General features: G+C 37.1%; 1 protein-coding gene across 1 annotated transcript in view; it reads right to left on the minus strand.

Annotated features, from left to right (window-relative positions):
• Positions 1–332: 332 nt before the first annotated feature.
• The window catches only part of LOC150080825 (uncharacterized), a 32,877-nt gene continuing 12,461 nt past the window's right edge, over positions 333–20,748 (minus strand). The window contains exon 2 of the mRNA XM_090380832.1: positions 333–1,127. Coding sequence (XP_090236958.1) covers positions 333–1,127 — 795 coding nt within the window. The remainder of the gene's footprint in view (positions 1,128–20,748) is intronic.

The following is a 20,748-nucleotide window of genomic DNA, read 5'->3' on the forward strand; positions in this document are numbered from 1 at the left end:
GGTAAAACATAATTAACAAAAAAAAAAAAAAAAAAAAGTAAAAACACACCAATATATTTAATAAGATTCGGATAGGTTTTTCTCTGAAAATTGTTATAGATTGCTAACAAAAGTATATTTAAGGCAGATTTGGACTAGAGCTGCTTTTTTTGTGTTAGTGATTTTACTTTGTTTCTGTATTTATTAAACTATCACAATAACTGCCACTCTTCAAAAAAAGTTTCATAAGTAAAGCACATGGAAAAATCTGTCCCTGAACAGATTATTTTATAGTTATAAAGAAAGTAATTTTCATGGTCATAGAACTCTTAAAAACTCTATTTTAAATAGAATCACTGTGACATATTTAAGGTCAACTGTGTTATATTATCTTCCCTTGGAATAAAAAATCCAAAATTTTCATCTATTTCTGAATATAGACTTAATGAGGAATTCTGTGAAAATTTCTCTTCTTGAATATAATTTGAAACTGTATGTGATATTTCTGCTTCTAAAGAAAGATTTAAATTTAATTGTGTAAATGAGCCACTACGTGGGATAAATGGATCGTGCTGTTCGCATGCTTGGCTGTTAAGTACTAAGCTGTCCTCTGAGTTAGACTGTTCAGGTTTGATTAAATGCTTTTTATCAGATAAACAAAGTCTTTCACCATGAATCTGAGAATTATTGATATCAAAGGGAAATAAATCAAATGCCACTGGATCTTCTGAAACTTTCTTTTCTAGATTTGCAATTTTTTGTGGTGATTGGATATTATTTGCTTCTAAAAGTATTTTATTATTTTCGTTTTGTGGAATCAGTAAGAAATCAGATGTAACTCTAGATCTTTTCTTTTCTCTGCCACTGTTTGTATCTGATACATTTTCTTTCCCAAATAAATCAGTATAGTCACTAACTGATAGTAAGGATAGCTTACTTTCATTTTCGGATTCACAAATTTTTATTTCATAAGCACCTGGGGGTCTGAGATTTCTGAAGGAATTACATGTGAAACAGTCTTTTGCTTGCTTCTCGAATTCACTATTTCTTTTAGCAAAGTAGTGTTCTATATTTTTTTGATCAAGATCCAAAGAACATGCTTTTTTTTTGCGAGTTCTCCTTAGAGTGCCTAATTCAAATTTTCTAGCCTGTAAAACAAAATTTAAAAAGTTTTTAATAAATGTATGTGTACAGGAAAACAAAGAAATATTACAATTAACTTAAAAAAGCTGTATTCTTGTTAAAAGAATTCAACCTTATTAACAACATAAGCCATAAAAATATTTGTGCCTGACATAGCTGAGTGGTCAAATGAGAGAGTGCAATAACGCACACACATTTGAGTGGACCGTGGTTCAAGCCAGTGTGACTACTAAATACAGTTAATGATTATATTCATTGTCAAAATAATTAATTATAAACTTCTCTAACCTAGTGGTTGGGCTAGAGTATACACAAGAACCAATTTACTTGCAGTAATAATGGAATTTTAATTACCCTTTCATTTGCCCATTACTTTTAGTAATTTCATTAATCCTCCATTTTATAACCTTTGAATAATAATCATCATTATTATTTAAATCTATTCAAACTTTCTACTTCTAACACTGGGAGAATAATTCCAATAAGCAGCCACTCTGGTTATAAACAAATTTCTGCATATTCCGTATCCATCCTTTTTCACTTTAAATTTATATCCCCTTATGTGGTTTGCCTCAGGAAAATGCAAAGATGCCATCAGCATTTAGTTTACTCAACCCCCACATACACAAATGCCTAGTTTACAGACTGCAATTTACAGAACCCCAGTCTTTCTTGGTAAGAATAATAAATCTTTTTCTGCCCCCAACTACCCTTGCTGTTCTTTATATCCCTTTCCAAAAGATCTAAAATTTCCTAAAATGAGGTTTGGAAAGCTCATTTTAGGAAATTCCAAATAACCAAACCACTGCTTATACAGTGTGTTCAGGTAGTCACTATACACCTATTTCAAAGGAAAGTAAGTTTTCTTGAGAACTAGAATTAAAATGAATGAAAATACAGTAAAATCTGAATTTAACAGATTATATGGAGTAGTAAGGCCTGTCCACTAAATCCGATTGTCCCTTAAACTTGCAATGCAGTCTCAGGAGCTGCAAGAATGTTAAGAAAAATAAAAAGCACAAAAAAAAAAGGTAATACTGTATTTTATTGCATGTATTGCACAAAATACAAGAAATTCATATTTTACTGTCTTATAGTAGCAGTGGAAACCTTAACCAAAGTTTATTCCGAGTCCAAAGAATTCTTGAGTACCCTCGCTAGAAGTTTGGAGGTCTGACAGCACAAAAGATAGGAGAACGTCCTGGCACTCTGTTTTATTGTGAAAATATTTTAACTGGTAGCAAATAGACTAAGGCTGTTTCATTGTGGAGCCTGATACATATAAAAATCCTGATTTTGTGAATGCTGTCCATTATTTCTGAAGTCTGTTAAATTGAGGTCTGCTAAAGTGAGTGTTTACATAGTTATGTTGTAATGTGAGCTGAGACTGCCTCTTTATGGAAATTAAAGGTTTTGAATTATATTAATTGTTGTAGCTTGCATACAAAGATAGTCAAAATCATTTCATAAATTGATAGTCAAAATTGACTTAACTTAACCAAAGTTTATTCAGAGTCCGAATTTCTTCGGACTCTGAATAAACTGAACACATATTTGGTACTTGGTGCTGTAGTCATAAAATTAGCAGAAGGTATACTCTATGAATGTAATAGTGTTAAATATTTTAATAATATGTGTTTTTGAGTTTTTCAAACACCAGAAGGTATACGCTATTCAACTAAAAATTCCAGACAGTATACGACATATACCCTCCACTACAGCCCTGCACTTACTGCCTGCTAGTGCAACAAATTACCTGCAAATAAACAGCGAGCTACCTAGTCAATTTTTTTATTAATAAAAAAATTGACTGAGCTCTCTTTCACAACCAACCCCAATGTCCTGCTTGGCATAGTTACACCACTGCATAATTAAAAAGAAATTCTTCATTAATTCCCCATGAACCTTGTTTGAGTATTTTAAAAGCACCAAAATAACAACAGCACTGTAAAAGTAAACAAAATTCAGTTTGTTAAAAACCCTGCCATGCTGGCATATAATCATAAGGATACATATATATATATACAGGGTGTCTCAAAAATATTAGTACAAACGTTTAGGGGAGGTAGGTAACATCTAAAGGAACGTGAATTGCATAGGAACCCATAACCGGAAACGTCACCGTAAGTCGGTACGCGGCACTGTTTGTCAGTTCGAGAGAGGGAAAATTTCTGGTTTACTCATTCAAGCAGTAGTTGCTGCACAAAGAGCATGCATCGATATACGAACTGTGAGCTGGCAGACATGCACCTAGTGTATGGATGAGCAGAGGGCAATGGACGAGCCGCTCAACGAATTTATGGAGAACGCTTCCCAGACAGACATGTACCGGATCACCGTTTGTTTGTACATGTGCATCAAAATTTGTGCGATTATGGGTCATTCAGAGGTAACAGGAATAGTGCAAGCAGATCACGTTCGACGTGAACTCCCGCCATGGATGAAAGTGTGTTGAATGCCATCCAGAATAATCCTACTACCAGCACACGTGCCATTGCCTCTGCCTTAGGAGTGTCTCATTGCAGTGTACAGCGTGTCTCGCACGACGATTCCTTACACCCCTTTCATCTCATAAGGGTTCAGTTACTGCTCCCCCAAGATCATCCTGCACGTGTGGCTTTTGCGCAGTGGTTTCCTCCAAGAAAGTGTTCAAGATTTCAATTTTCCAGCCTATGTTTTGGTCTCAGATGAGGCTTATTCAATCAGCACAATGCTCATGTGTGGGCTCACAACAACCCACACAGTGTGTGGCCCCATGCAGTACAACATCGCTTCACAATAAATGTGTGGGCAGGTATGGTCGGTGACTGCTTAGTCGGCCCATACCTGTTACCATCCCGCATGAACTCTGCTAAATATCGGATCTTTCTTGAACAAGTTCTACCAGGGTTACTTGATGATGTTCCAGAAAATGTGAGACGCAACATTTGGTTTCAACATGACGGGGCGCCTGCCCATTATGGAAGGTATGTTCGTGACCATTTGAACAGGCGTTTTGGGCGTCGATGGATTGGCCGTGGTGGACTCGTTGCCTGGCCCCCACGCTCACCTGATTTATCAAGCCTTGATTTCTTTCTGGGGGGGGGCCTCAAATCTATCGTGTATGAATCGCCTGTGGAGACGGAAATGGATCTCATGGCAAGACTTGTCTGCACTGCTGCTGCTACTGTCAAAGAAACTCCAGGTGTGTTTGACCGTGTCCACCAATCCATGCTGCTTCGGTGTCGCGCATGCATCACGTCTCGTGGTGGAACCTTCGAGCAACTGTTGTAACATCATGAAATGCATCCATCTCGTACTCCATTGTTAATATTATGTCAAATAAATGTTTGTCACTAATTATTGTGTCATTTCTGCTTCTTGTGCCTCTGCTACTATTTTTGTGTGACGTTTCCGGTTATGGGTTCCTATGCAATTCACATTCCTTTAGATCAGGGATGGGCCACAGCCGGCCCGCGACGATGTTGAATCCGGCCCCCTCGGTAAATGCATAAATATAGAAAATCCATACCTGACTACACTCGCCGTAAACGTTCGGCTTAATTCGGTTCAATCGGGAATCGCGGCCAGTACAACAGTAACCAAGTGATTCTACGCAGCGTCAAAGAGTTATTTCCTAATTATTATTGTAGCATCGATCGAACGAAGTTCCTTTGGGTTTGACTTCTTATTGAAAAAAATAATATTGGTGCGAGATATTTTATGTTTTATGCCTTTTCTAATTATTACAATTTTTAATTTAATATAATTTATAGCCCATAAAATGAGCCAATTAAAAAAAAAAAGAAAAATTGGTGCCGAATGCCGCATTTTCAATGATAATTGGACATTCAGATATTTTTTTTAAAAATACATTAATAATTTGGTAATTCAAGTAATATAACATTTTTTAGGTTCTGATTTTTTGTATTAAATCGTTCAATCTATTCCGGCCCGCATCATGATGCGAAAATTTCATTCGGCCCGCTGACGAAAAAAGTTGCCCACCCCTGCTTTAGATGTTACTTACCTCCCCTACACGTTTGTACCAATATTTTTGAGACACCTTGTGTGTGTGTGTGTGTGTGTGTGTGTGTGTGTGTGTGTGTGTGTGTGTGTGTGTGTGTGTGTGTGTGTGTGTGTGGTTTAAAAAAATATAGTGTATACCCTGCTGACTTCTATCAGTTAACCATCTTCATATTTGTCACAGTAGTAGTTTCCTCCTAATATCCCACACCGCCCCAATTTATACAAAATCATTTGTGTGGGACTGTACCAAAAGATTTACTGATATCCAATTAAATTATTTCAAAATTATTTGTTGTCATCAGTTCCTTTGTAACAACCACGTATTAGCTGATCTGTTTGATCTAGGATGGTTCTAAGAGTGAAGTGGAAAATTATCGACCTGTCAGTCTGACTTCAGTGGTAGGGAAAATCATGGAGGCAATGATCAATGGTGGAATTCAGGATCATTTGAATAGAATTGAAATTCTCAAGGATACTCAGCATGGTTCTGTAAAGGGAAAATCATGTTTAAAAAATCTGGTTCACTATTTTGAAAGGGTCACTCATGAGCTAGATTTAGGGAATAATTTCGACATTGTTTATTTAGATTTCAGCAAAGCTTTTGACTCAGTCCCACATGAGCGGTTGCTTTATAAGATGGAACAGGTTGGAATCACTGGAAAAATCCTTAGATGGATAGCAGGATGGCTTCAGGGCTATTCCTCAGATTGGGTTGATGTAAGAAGTGGAGTTCCCCAAGGATCAGTATTTGGACCACTGTTGTTTTTAATTTTCATAAATGACAGTGATGAAGGGATAGAGGGCATGATGTATAAATTTGTAGATGATGTTAAAATTTGTAGAGTAGTTAATGATCACTGTCAAACTGAGCTTCTTCAGAGAGACCTAGGTAGACTTCAGGAATGGTGAGAAAAATGGCAGCTATGCTTTAATCCAACAAAGTGTAAGGTATTACACCCGGGAAACAGTAATCCCAAAATAACTTATTCACTTGGTGAAGTTCAACTAAACCCAGTACTGGAGGAAAGGGACTTGGGTGTTACGATACGGTCAGATATGAAATTCTCTGAGCATTGTAAACAGGTTGCAAGGACGGCCCATGGTGTTCTATCGATGATCTATCGAAATTTGGCAAGTAGAGATAGGGACGTGATAATCCCATTATATAAAGATTGTCAAAATCATTTCATAAATTGATAGTCAAAATTGACTTAACTTAACCAAAGTTTATTCAGAGTCCGAATTTCTTCGGACTCTGAATAAACTGAATAGGCTTTTGTTAGACCACACTTGGAATACTGTGTTCAAGTATGGAGACTGCACCTAAAGAAAGACATCGAGCTTCTTGAAAGGGTGCAAAGACGGGTAACTCATCTGGTGAGATCGGCAAAAGGGCATCCTTATGAAGAAAGACTTTGAATATGTGGGTTGCAGAGTTTGGAAACTAGACACCTTATAGGAGATTTGATTGAGATGTTTAAGGCTCTGAGAGGCATCAGTAAAATGAATGAGGACAAAATTTTCAAGATTATAAATGATGCTAGAACTAGGGGACATAAATTCAAGTTATGGGGGAGATGTTTAAATTGGACTGCAGGAAGTTTTATTTTAGCCAGCAAGTTATAAATTACTGGAATAAGTTGCCTACATGGGTGGCTAGGCTGACAGTTTGGGGAAATTCAAAGTCATCTGGATAGTACCTTCGGGTGAGGGAAACGCATAGGATGATTGGTTTAATTTCCTTTTCTTTTATTAATTATCAGGTTTTTTTTTTTTTTTTTTTATCATTGTTTTATTTGGGTTTTTTTTTTTTTTTTTGGCTGGTGCAGCATACGCCATAGGCTTTCTTACACCATGCAGCCATTACTAATACTAATAATCAGGCATGATCTTCCTTTAATAAATCTTACCCATGCTTAATTGTTTTATTGCTCCATTCCTATCCACATGAAACTTTTTTTTTCCCCTGGCACAGATGCAAAACTTAGAGATCTATAATTACTCACTTTCCCTTCAGCCACCTTAGTAAATGGGACAGACATTTGCACATTTCCAATCTGAAGTGAAGGATGCTTTCGTTATTATAGCTATTACCTTTTTTTGCTGCTTCCTTTAACCCATTGGGAGTGGCAGGTAATAACCTGACAGGTGAACACTGAAAATAAAACGTTCAAGTTAACCATTAATCTATGAGTAAAAATCTGAAATTTTCTATACCTTCTTAAACATACTCAAACTTTTACCACAATAGTTTCTGGAGTGTCTTTTTTTTTTTCTTTTTTTTTTGCAGTTTTTGTATAGCAACTGAACACAACAACCTATCAGGTGATCTGTCACCATCTTTAAACTACTTGATTTTTTGCTTATGCCTGATACTGGAAAAGTGCTGTTTTTGTTTAAAGTTTAGGTTATTTTTAGTTTTTGCTTTTTTCTTCTCCAGCTAGTTCAATAAACATCTAGCCTTGCCCTAGTTGTTTTTTAAAGTTTTATTATTGTTTTCACATATTAAAGATAGACAAACAGAACCCAATATTCTCTCATTCCCCTACACTGCAGAAAGCAAGTTATATATTTTAAATTTTTGAAAATTTGAAATAAATTTTAAAATAAACATTAAAACAGAAGTAATTAATGGCAAATATACATTTTTAATAGCATTTATATACATAATAAACAGAAATATACATATGTGCATGCACATGTTTAAAATTTTGCACACTTAATGGTCATTTAAACTGGAAAGTGGAAAAGGATAACAGACTGATTTATCTATTTTATGTCTAAAACTTTTTTGTAATCTTCAGTTTTAATTTGTTATTAAAACTTAAAAGTATTGCAATACAATAACATAAGTACTTAAATTCATTAAGAAAATATCAGCATTATTTAAGCAGAATTCAGAAAATCCAAAATATTTTCAAGAAATTAAAAAAAGTTGGGCTCTTTTTCTACATTTTGGGAACCACCCATGACAGGTTAATATAATTGGATAAATTCAGTCAGTCCTTTGATATTTTTACTTTTAGCAGCACTAATTTCTCTTCCAGCTTCCTTTCAGTTATCATAAGAACATTTAACACCAGTCAGCATAGTTTTTAGAAATGGGGATGCTAGAAGTTTCCTTAATACTGACCGGAAGTTAAATGATTATTACTGAGAGGAAGAAGGATAATAAAGTGTTGCAGCTACAAAGTAGCTGAAGATGATGGAATCTGTCCAATTAAAAACAACAGCAAAAGTCCACTCAATTATAATAATGAGAGCATTACCGGATTCAGGGAAAGCCTACAGTTTTGAGATGTGCAAATGGGCAGAATAAGAAAAATTAGCTGTGCAAGTGTTTATAATAATAGAGTCACTGATTAAAGAAGTAATGTAGGATCATCTCGACAAGACTACAGTTATAGTTCAAACACAGCATGAGTTTCTTAATGGGAAATCTTGCCTGACCAATTTGATTGGATACTATGATGTGGTCACATAAGAACTGGATGCAAAAAACAATTTTGATGTCATACACTTGCACTTGGATTTCAGGAAAGCTTTTGATACTGTCACACATAAAAGACTGCTATACAAAATGGAGCAGTGTGGCATTAAGGGAAATTTACTTCTATGGATAAAGAGATGGTAGGTTGAGTGGGAGAAGACAGAGAGCGATAAACAATGGACACTGCTCTTCATTGACTAATCTTATTAGTAGAGTCCACTAATAACATTGTTGTTTTCTATATTTATCAATGATATTGATAAAAGTATATCAGGCTTAATGTCCAAGTTTTCAGATGATACAAAGGTTGGCATGGTTGGTAATGACAGTATGCTACTGCAACAGGATCTAGAAAAGTTGAGCAGTGGGCTGAGAGGTGGCAACTGAAGTTGCCACCTCTCATTGACAAATGCAAAGTACTGCATATGGGTAGCAGTAACCCCAGAGTAACATACCAACTGGGTGGTGTTACATTCAGGGTAGTGGAGAATGAAAGAGACCCGAGGATAATTATGCAGTCAGATATGAATTTTTCTGAGCAGTGCAGACAGGCAGCCAGAATAGGTCATGGGGTTTTGTCAATGATATACAGGAATTTTGCTGGCAGGGATAAGGAGGTGATTATTCCTTTGAATAAGACTATGGTCAGGCATTGAGTACAGGCAACCCCCATTTTATGCAGGGGATGCGTTCCAAGAAATCCATGTAAAGCAAATTTCCACATTAAACAGGGATACCATTTTTTTTTTTTTTTTTTTTTTTACGTCTTTTGACTTGTTTTTATTGATTGATTTTTTCTTTTTTCATATTAATGCAGTGTACAAAATATCTTGAAACAAATAATTTTTATCCAAAATACAATGAAATAATATGAAACTTTTATTTCAAGTACACATAAATACAAACTTTAATTACATACATATTGCAGTTTTCAAAATGACTTAGAACAAAAATCACATAGAACTCATTCATGTCGTAGCAGTTTTATTTTATTTATTTTTTTTCAAAATATGAATCCAACTCAGTCTGCTTCGCTTGCCTACGTTATGTTTGTAAAATTTGCTTATAACAGTCCCTCACCTAATCGCAACCTCGTCAAACTGCATCTACTCTTGCAAAATCACTATTATGCTCCTCTAACAAATTCATGACACTAATTTTTCTGGTGTCGATTCAGATTCTTTTTCTATGAATACCGCATTAAATTATAGGTCTTACAGCTCTTCATTTGTCAAAGGTTCACTGTGGGCATTTAGTAATTCATTCAGATCATCTATTGTTACACTGTCAATTCCTGCTTCAGTTGCCATGTTACTGATCTCTTCAACAATTCTGGGACTTGTATCTCAGGGTGAGCTCTCTTCATTTTCTGGGAATGATTTTTTTTCTATACTCCTTTTAAGCAAGATGTTGAAACTTCTTTCCACAACTCATCTATGTTACGAACTGCCTGTAGGATGCTAAATTTTTTCCACCACTCTCATACTGTCCTTGTCTTGACCATCAGTGTTTGCAATTAACTGTTGAAATGTTCGCCTTAAATAGTACGTCTTGAACGTGGCTATTACTCCTTGATCCATAGGCTGCAAAACTGATGTTGTATTAGGAGGTAGGAATTCAATTTGAGTTGGAAAATCACTAAGTGATTCCAAATTAAGAGGATGACCAGAAGCATTATCTAATAACAGTAAAGCTCAGAGGTTCAACACCAATTTTAGAGCAATGATCCTTAACCAATAGGCAAAAATAATTTTTGAACCAGTCTTCAAAAACTGTTTCTGTCACCCAAGCTTTGCAGTTGCTCTTCCAAATAACGGGAAAAGAATTTTTATTGTTCTTATAGATGTGCATGCATGAACACAGTTGCTGCTTACTATAAACCAACATTTCAGTTCATTTTTAAGAGCTGCTCACATGTTATGTTTGGCTTTCAGTTTATTCTTCAGTTTGGTTTTTATGGAAAAAAAAAAAAAAACTCCAAAAATCAACCCCACTTCACAGAGGCAGGGTATGATAAACAGAACTAGAGACCAATAAGTGCACCTCATAAAAATTGAAAATTGAATATGCCTTGCCAAGTTTTCACCAGAATAAATTCATACCATCAATGTCCCCTGAGGTTCCATTTAGTTTCATCGATTCAAAATCATTGTGAAGTGTTTTACAAACTCATCTTTTATGCGATCACTGTCACTGAAGAGAAACAGTAAATAGGCTCTTTATCCAATCATAAACATCCCCGTCAGTCAGTTTAATACCATCAGTAGGGACTTTCAGATTTTCCAAATGCACAATAACATCCTAGTAAACCCTTGTTTCTACTGGATGTACTTGTTTTGAAGCAAATACATCAAAATGAGGAAAACTAGCATAATTACCAGAATTCACTTATCTTCCCCCAGAGAGTCAACTTCTTGAAAAGACTACCATTTCTTCAGCCTCCACAATATTCATTTCTCTACCTTGGAGCAAAAGGTCAAAAGTTTAGAACACCAAATACATCTACAGGACATGCTAAAGAGACCAAGAGATCAAGGAAACACTGAAGCAAAATTGATCCTTTTTGACAGACAAGCATGTCTATTAAATCTCCAAGTCCGAAAACCTTGGTCAGAAATCTTACTCGAGAAGAGTCCTGACCTTGGTTTCCTTTGGTATTATTGTCATTTTTCACATGTCCCTTAAGGTTCCATTGACCACTGGTTGAGAACCATTACCCAAGAAATCTCAGCATTTTTCTATAATACATACACGAAAGCATTAAAATGCTTTGATGCATTGTGTTTTCATTTCTTTACAAGTTATTCTTTGTATATAAAGAAAAGCCCCAATTTAACAGACTATATGAAGGCAAGATCTCTTCACTAATGCTGATTGCCCATTAAACTCAAAATTATGATCAAACTCAAGATTATGAAAAATTGCTAGACTCTGAAATTAAAACATTAAAAACTATGATACTGTATTTTGCAGAACTTACCAGGAATAAAATTGCTACAAATTTTGTTGTCACACAATAGTGATCAACAACCTTATTCACAGTATGAAGAGCTCTCCAGTACCTTGATGGAGGTTCGGATGTCTGATCTCAGCAGCCCAATAGGCAATGGTAAAGAAAAATCCTACCTATCTAGCCTTCTCTACAGATGTGAATCTCTTAAGTTTTAGCTGTGTAGTTTGCATGTTGCCTCCAAATAATTATCTTTCAAGAGCACTTAGATGATGGTAATAAGGCTACATCTTAGTTTGAACACAAACAAAGTTTATGACCATACGCAACAATTCAAAACTTTGACAGCTCTGATTTGAAGACAGTATTCTATTAAAAATCTTTGCAGCACACTGACAAGAATAAAATTTGTCTCATGCACAAGTTTCACTCATACACTGGACACTTTCCCACATCACATGAATTTCAGCTTGTTTACAGTTACTTCAATAGTTCAAAAAAAACAAGAATGCTTCATACAGTATTTCAGTTTTTGTATCTGAATACTGTATTGATAAATGAAAGGGAAGCCTTCTCATTAGTTGAAAGTTAAAATTTACTTTGCTAAAATATTTTAATTAAAGGTAAATATGATCACGTTGAAGCAATCACATCGTAGGGTCACATGGTTCAGTGAACACTGTTTCTGAAGCCCATTAAAGTGAGCATTCATTATACAGTGGTGCCTCGCAATTCGACTATAATCCATTGCCGAATTAGAGTCGAATTGCGAATTGCGGGTCAATATTTTCCATATAAGTTTATGGAAAATTGATTAATTCGTTGTCGGAGAGAAATACACAGTATTATTGACTTGACTATATTCTACCAAATGAAATTACAAAATACATAGGCCCCGGGTGCCAAGCGTTTCTTGAGGCCAAGCGATTTTCTGTGCTAAATAGTACTGCGATTCCTATAGCGTTTTTCCAAAGCGACTGAGTTTTTCCTTGTTTCATTTCGTTCATAAGCCTTTCTGTTTATTTAGCTCTACTTTTTAAAAGTATAGAAAGAGAGCCAGAAAAAGGAAAGTACCTTTTTCTTTATTGTATATACTAACCGTACTAACTCCTACGCTTGGCCACAAGCGGCACTGCTCCTGCCTCCCCGTGGCGGGGCCGGTAACCTGGGTGGAAAAGCTAATCCCCCAGGGCGAAAAGGAGCCGACATGGATAAAGAAAATTATCCAGCCTTAGAGCCTTCAAGCTCAAATACCATAGATTGGTATAACTCCGATGAAAGTAGTGCGCAACATAAGCGCTTAAAAATAGATAATCATCAACCTGAGTATCCAACTTTCTTGATTATCCATTCCTTAACTAGTCAACCAGTGAGCAAACTCTCTCCATTTATTATACAGAGATTTCTAGAAAATGCTGCTGGATCACCTAAAATGGTCAAAAGGTTACAGTCAGGGGATTTGCTTGTGGAAACTACGCAGCCGAAACATTCAGAATTGTTGTTAAAGATGACAACATTCGGTGGTATCCCTGTTAAAATATCTCCCCACTCAACCCTAAATAGTTCCAAAGGTGTTATCTCTGAGTGGGATCTATTGAATGTAACAGAAGAGGAGCTTGTACAAGAACTTAAAGACCAAAAGGTCATACAAGCTAAGAGAATTTTGACTCGTAGAGATGGCAACCTCATTCCAACCCGCAGTGTAATTCTCACATTCAATACTCCAAACTTACCAAATACTGTAAAAGCTGGTTATCTTAATTGCCATATCCGCCCATACATACCAAATCCAATACGGTGTTATAAGTGTCAGAAGTTTGGACACTCTCAGGCAACATGTCGAGGAAACACAATATGCCCAAAATGTGGATCCCAGGATCACACTCAAACAGACTGTACTGCTACATCTCCAGTTTGCCCTAACTGCAAGGAAGATCATCCTGCATATTCTAGAAGTTGCGAGCTATGGAAAGTTGGAAAAAAAATACAGAAATTTAAAGTTGAAAATAAAGTGACTTATCAGGAAGCGAGACGACAAATACTGAAAGATACTCCTGCACGTACATATGCAGGTGTTACAAAGAAATATCGTTCAATTGCTACACAAACCAATGACTCAGTTCCACCGAACATATCACTTGCTGAATGGGCTAGAGCTCAGCTTTCAGTTCCTCAGCCATCCTTGAAGCAACACAACAGAGACCAGACTTGTAATACCCCAATTTCCATCCCCAACACTAGTGGCATTAAGTCACAAAGTGAGACCAGGATCACAAATGCTGAATCTTCTACTAAAACCCAGATTAATACTGCAGAAATGGATACAGATGACAAAACTGAACAAGAACCTATATTAGAAATTCATGCCGAAGAAGACATGGACACTGGACGGCCTACCTTTCCTAAAAAAGATAAAATTAAAATAGACCGCAATAAGCCTATAGCCTCTAAAAGGCAACCGGATCATCCTTCCACTAAAACTAAATAATGAAGTGCATTTTACAATGGAACTGTCGAGGACTACGTACTAATACAGATGAACTTTATGAACTAATCAGAGATTTCAATCCAGCAGGCATTTGTTTACAGGAAACATTTTTAACTCCACAAGTGACTCCCTCAATAAAGAAATACATTTTGTACAGGCATGACAGGAATGCAGCAACTGCAGCCCATGGAGGTGTAGTGGTTTTGGTATCCATTACTAATCCGTCTAGACAAATCCCCTTAAAAACTAATTTAGAAGTTGTTGCTGTAAGAATAGAAATTGGAATATCTTTATCTCTTGTTTCTATTTATCTTCCACCAAACCAAACGTATACACTCCGTGACTTTGATGAGCTTCTTGCTCATATACCACCTCCTTTTTGTTTGATGGGTGATTTTAATGGACACCACCCGTTATGGGGAAGTCTCCATATGGATAAAAGAGGGCAGCTAATAGAAACATTACTGGACAAACAAAATTTAACTTTGCTGAACACTGGTGCACATACTCATGTTCATTTTCCCTCAGGAAATACTTCAGCCATAGATCTGTCTATCTGCTCCCCCGCTCTGTACCCAAGTATACATTGGGCAGTATTGGATAATCCCCACAATAGTGATCATCTTCCAATTACTTGTAAATTCCAAACTACCCCCACCACCTATCCGGAAGCTCGCAGAAGATGGAAATTTACAAAGGCAAACTGGGAAAAATTTTCCTTAAGTACAGTTTTAGATAAAAACTCCATTCTGAACCAGTCAATAGATGAAGCTAATGACCATATTACTAAACGGATACTAGCAGCAGCTGACAAAGCTATTCCTCAGTCGTCGACTCATCCACGCAGGTGTAGAAACTACTGGTGGAATGATGAGTGTAATAAAGCAAAAAAAGAAAAGAACAAAGCTTGGAATATTTTCCGCAAGCATCCCACTGTTATTAATCTTATAAATTACAAGAAATTAAATGCTAAAGCACGACAAATAAGAAGAAAAGCCAAAAAAGATTCTTGGATTCAGTTCGCTTCCACTATCACCAAAAACACCGATACTAGATTAATCTGGAGGAAAATCCAACATCTGAATGGCAAATATCCATTGTCATCCTCTCCAATATTGATCTGTAATGGACAGGAACTGTCTTCCCCCAAAGATATTGCAAACGCTTTTGCTAAAGCCTTTGCAAAAATTTCAGCAGCAAATTCATATGACACTTCATTCCAACAACTTAAAGTGGTAGCAGAAAGGTTTAAGTTAAATTTCAATACCGGTCTGTCTCTTCCATATAATCAGCCTTTTACTATATCCGAGTTAAAGGATGCTCTTAATAGATCACCCAATAGTGCAGCTGGACCTGATGGTATATTTTATATTATGCTAAAACACTTGAATGATACTGCTTTACAAATTCTTTTAATATTTTTTAACAGAATTTTTGAAGAACATATTTATCCTAGCTCTTGGAAACATTCACTTGTATTAGCCATCCCTAAACCAGGGAAAGACCTCTCTAATCCAGGAAATTATCGTCCAATTTCCTTAACTAGTTGTTTGGGGAAAACACTGGAGAAAATGGTTCTTAAGCGCCTCACCTGGTTTCTTGAGACACATAACATCTTGCATAAAAATCAATATGGCTTTCGGCAAATAGATCTGCATTAGATATGATGACCAAAGCAGAATCAAACATCAGAAACGCTTTTGTCAGAAATGACCACCTCGTTATGGTAAGTTTCGATTTAGAAAAGGCCTTTGATACAACATGGCGTTTCGGTATTCTTCAGGATCTTTACACCTTTGGCCTACGAGGCAGGCTTCCTCTGTTTATTCAGAGCTTTCTCCAGGGAAGAACCTTTCAGGTTAGTCATTTAAATGTTCTTTCTAGAATTCATATACAGGAGGAGGGGGTCCCTCAAGGATCTATCTTGAGTCCTACGTTATTTTTAATAAGAATAAACAATATCATCCATGATATTCCAAGCACAGTAGAATTATATCACTATGCAGATGACCTCATGATTTCGTGCCAAGGAAAAACTATGAACTCTATTGAGAGACAGCTTCAAATCTCAATTAATAAAATTGAGCTGTGGATGTCTCACAATGGCTACCGCTTATCACCACAAAAATCTAACTGTATTCATTTCTGTAAAAAACGTAAGATCCACCCTGAGCCTGAACTACATCTTAAAAATTTCACCATACCTCTTTCCAGTAGTATCAGATTTCTTGGCCTAATCCTGGACAATAAATTAAACTTCTTACAACACATCACATATCTGAGAACCATTTGCATGAAAAAATTAAATATCCTCCGAGTACTCTCTTCATTGACATGGGGTGCTGACCGATACACTCTGCTTCGGCTTTATCGGGTATTAATTCGATCTTGTTTGGATTACGGAGCTCCAATCTATGACTCTGCCAGGAAAAGTGCACTAACTCGGCTAGACACTATCCATCACAGTGCCCTAAGAACTGCTTTAGGAGCATTCAGAACATCCCCTGTACAGAGTCTATATATAGATGCACACGAACCTCCACTCCATCTTCGGAGGAAAATGTTGATCCTCAACTATGCAGCAAAAATACGGAGTCTTCCTTTTCATCCTGTCTCGCCATACTTATTTGAGCCCCAGTGGACCACGTTTTATCAAAACAAACCTAACGAAAACAAGCCTATTGGGATAAGGTTGCTACAGTTAACACAAAGTTGGAATCTAGACATGGGTAATGTCTTTCAGGAAATGAGCAATCCCGACCCTCCGTGGTCTGATTATCTACCGGACTGTGACTTGTCATTCCAACAATGGGGGAAAAAGGAAGCAGCAGACATTACTATCAGGAAACTCCATGCTGCACATGTCGCAGAAAATTCTCGGTGTCTTCAAATATACACCGATGGCTCGAAAACAAGTACGACAGTGGGCGCAGCGGCAGTCTCTTCTATCTTTTCTTCTTCTGTGTCCCTTCCAAAGGAATGCAGCGTCTATTCTGCTGAACTGTGGGCAATTAAAATAGCTCTGGATCACGTGATAAATCAGTCCAGGAAGCGAATTATGATCTACTCTGATTCTCTGAGTGCAATAAAATCATTGAAAAATCCATCCAAACCAATCCACCCTGTCTTGAAGCAAATTAGATCACAGATTATTGCGTTACAAGCTGTAAACAAATCAGTCAGTTTCTGTTGGATACCAGGTCATGTAGGCATCAAAGGAAATGAATACGCAGATCAAGCCGCTAAACATCCAATCAATGTAAGATCTCCTAACTACAAAGTGCCATACACAGACTACAAATCATTCATAAAAAACGTGTGTGAAGAGCAATGGTTGCAAATCTGGCAGGCTCAGTACGGCAATAAACTACTGCAATTTAAACAGGAACCTAAGTTATGGCCCTCAAGCATGCGATCAAATAGGCAAGAGGAGGTGATCCTGGCTAGGACGCGTATTGGGCATACGTATCTAACGCATATTTATCTCCTCAAAGGGGAAGATCCGCCTATTTGTTCATTTTGTCAGACTACACTTACAGTGAGACATATTCTAATAAATTGCAATCATTATAATAATTATCGAAACAAAATTTTCAAATCGCTTTCACATCTGCAAGAACCTTCGACATTAACACATCTGATTGGAGACAATGCAAATCTACCTGAGTTCTTTTATTTCTTAAAGCAGACAGGATTATTTTACAGATTTTAACTGGTAATTGCACTACCGAATAGAATCAGGCACAATATGGCCTTAGCAGCCCTTGTGCCATTAAACAACATACCAACCAACCAACAAAATACATAATCAGTACATACATTTCGTTGAGCCTTAGATGTTGGAAGGATGTTTTATTTATCTTGTTCTACCCTTTCTCTTCTCCTCTTTGCTTGAATGGGGATGAGGAATTGATCAAGGGTGGACTGTCTCTCCCTCTTTTTCAAGATAGCCTTGAAGTGATGCATAGTAGTGTTGTTAAGCAAGTCTGTCATTCTAGTTACAACAGCAGTGTTGGGGTGCCATTTTAAACAAGCAGACTGCACCTTCTCCCAATGGAATAAAATTTCTTTAATGGCAGCTGTTGGCATCGGCCCTTTTTCCCTGTCTTCTTCTTCTTCTTCTTCAAGTGAAATTTCCTTTTCTCTCTCTTTTGCTTCCTGTTCGCTGAGTGTTTTGAGTTCTTCCACGGTTAGTTCGTCACCATGATCCTCCACAAGCTCTTCCACATCAGCCTCATCAACTTCTCCTACGTCGAGGTTCTCCGCCGTCGAAATGATTTCTCGCATGGCCGCAGTTGCTTCTGATTCTTCAGCGGCTTGGACTGCATTGTTGTCATCCCAAAAAAAGGAAGGAATGAGTTTCTTCCATGATGCACGAAGGGTCCTCTGTGTCACTCCCTCCCAGGCAGTTTTAATAAAGGAAATGGCGTGAAGAATATTGAACTCAGTCTTCCAGAACTCCTTCAGTGTCTTATCAGAAGGAGTCACGTCAAAAAGCTGTGAAAACAAAGCCTTGGTGTAAAGTTTTTTTAAAACAGACAATTACTTCTTGATCCATGGGTTGGATCAGTGATGTGGTGTTTGGGGGCAAAAACTGGACTTTGATGAAATCAAAGTCAATTTCAAGAATGTTTGCCAAGTCTTGGGGGGGTGGGCATTAGCATTGTCAAGAATCAGCAGTGCTTTCAAAGGTAAAGTGTTGTCAATGAGGAATTTTTTTACGCTCGGGGCAAACTCCTCAAAAATCCAATCTTTGAAGACTTTCTGGTCTACCCAGGCTTTTGCATTGGATCTCCACATCACTGGCAGTTTGGACTTGATGATTTTCTTCCCAAAGCAGCGAGGATTTTTAGAGTGGTAAACGAGAAGTGGCTTTACTTTAAAGTCTCCGCTTGCATTTGCTGCCAATAACAAGGTAAGCCTATCTTTCATAGGCTTATGTCCTGGGAAACCTCACTCCTTCTTGCATGATGTATGTTCGATTTGGTAAGCGCTTCCAAAATAACCCACTTTCATCCCCGTTAAAAATTTGCTGCAGCAAGTAGCCTTCCTTCATGATTAAGTCTTCAAATTTTTTCACAAACTCTTCTGCAGCCTTTTTATCTGCACTAGCTGCTTCCCCATGTCTGAGAACACTATGGATACCTGTCCTACCTTTGAATCTGTGAAACCAGCCATGACTTGCCTTGAATTCATCAGTTTGATCTGAGATACGTCCTGGAATTTTCTTCTGCATTTCTTCAAAAATTAACGTAGCCTTCTCACAGATCATTGCCTGAGTTACTGGATCTCCTTTCATCTGTCTTTCTCTAATCCAGGTAAGAAGCAGCTTTTCCATTTCTTCATTGATTAAAGATCTGTTTCTGTCAGAAATTTTCATTGCTCCAGCGAACACCCTAGCACCTATAATCTTGTCTCTTTGTTGCCAAAAAGTTGCCACGGTTGACCTAGGGACGCCATACTCTTGAGCTACATCTGTAATTGTTCTACCTTTCTGCACTTTTTCTATAATTTCTTTCTTCTTTTCTATGCTCAACCAAGTATGTTTCTTTCCTGAATTATTCCACTGTTCACTTCTCTTTGGACCCATTATCAAATTTCACTCAAAAAATAACTGCCAAAGCACAAAATTTTTTACTTTATGAGAAATGCAGAATTATAAATTAGCACAAACAACTAGAGAAAACGTGAACCCAGACTATGATTATTAACGAGATAATGTTGTCTCATAACTGAGGAAGAACTGACGGCATACCTGTAGCTATCTTTGAGGGCGGCTAACGTAGCTGAACGATTGAGGGATCTATTCCCGCTTTATCTATCATTGGTTAAATGTTGCTGTCGCTGTTTAATACCATTGGTTAAAATGTATGAAGCAGCCGTCACTATTTAGTAATGTTAAACACAGTTATGTAGTCTAGCAAAGAATTCTATCGCGCAATATCATGTAGCGTTTTCGTTGGCCCGCGAAATCCGACTGTCGAATAGCGGTACGTCGAATTGCGGTACGTTGAATTGCGAGGCACCACCTGTACTGTGCTTATTTTATATCTTATTAAAATTTTACTTTAATTGAGGATGGTCAAAAAATAAGGCAATATTCATATCTGACTGCACAATTATCCCCAGGTCTCTTTCATTCTCCACTACCCTGAGTGTAACACTACATAGTTGGTACATTTCTCTGGGGTTACTGCTACCCATATTTAGTACTTTGCATATTTGTGAGAAAACTTTATTATCATTATGAAATTACATAGTTGCCTTACTTATTAAGGCATTTTCCCTATCATGGGATGAAATTATCTATATATACCCTTCCAGAAAAAGTCTGGGCTCAACCTAATAACCAATGACATACTTCATATTGAACATAAAACCAGAGAGGCTTGTTGCCTCTCTAACATGCTGCTGTAGTCATCCAATAAATCCACAAAAGTCTTGCTAGTCTGTGAGTGACCAACCCACAAGTTACAGGCAATATCTGGAAAGTTAAAATCTCCCATTATAAGACATTCTGATTCACTGGCCCACTATTTCTCTGTATAGCTGTTTGTTGTATTCATTAGGCCTGTAACAAACCCCTACTCTCATTTTTGCTTTCCCAGTGCTTATGTCACACCAAACTGACTCAACACTGCACTGGCTACCCATGTCAACTGGATGCACTGCCTTAGATTTAATGCACTT

The sequence above is a fragment of the Mastigoproctus giganteus genome, chromosome 9, assembly GCF_048544385.1.
Source record: "Mastigoproctus giganteus isolate SK-2022 chromosome 9, ASM4854438v1, whole genome shotgun sequence".
In the NCBI taxonomy this organism is placed as follows: Eukaryota; Metazoa; Arthropoda; class Arachnida; order Uropygi; family Thelyphonidae; genus Mastigoproctus; species Mastigoproctus giganteus.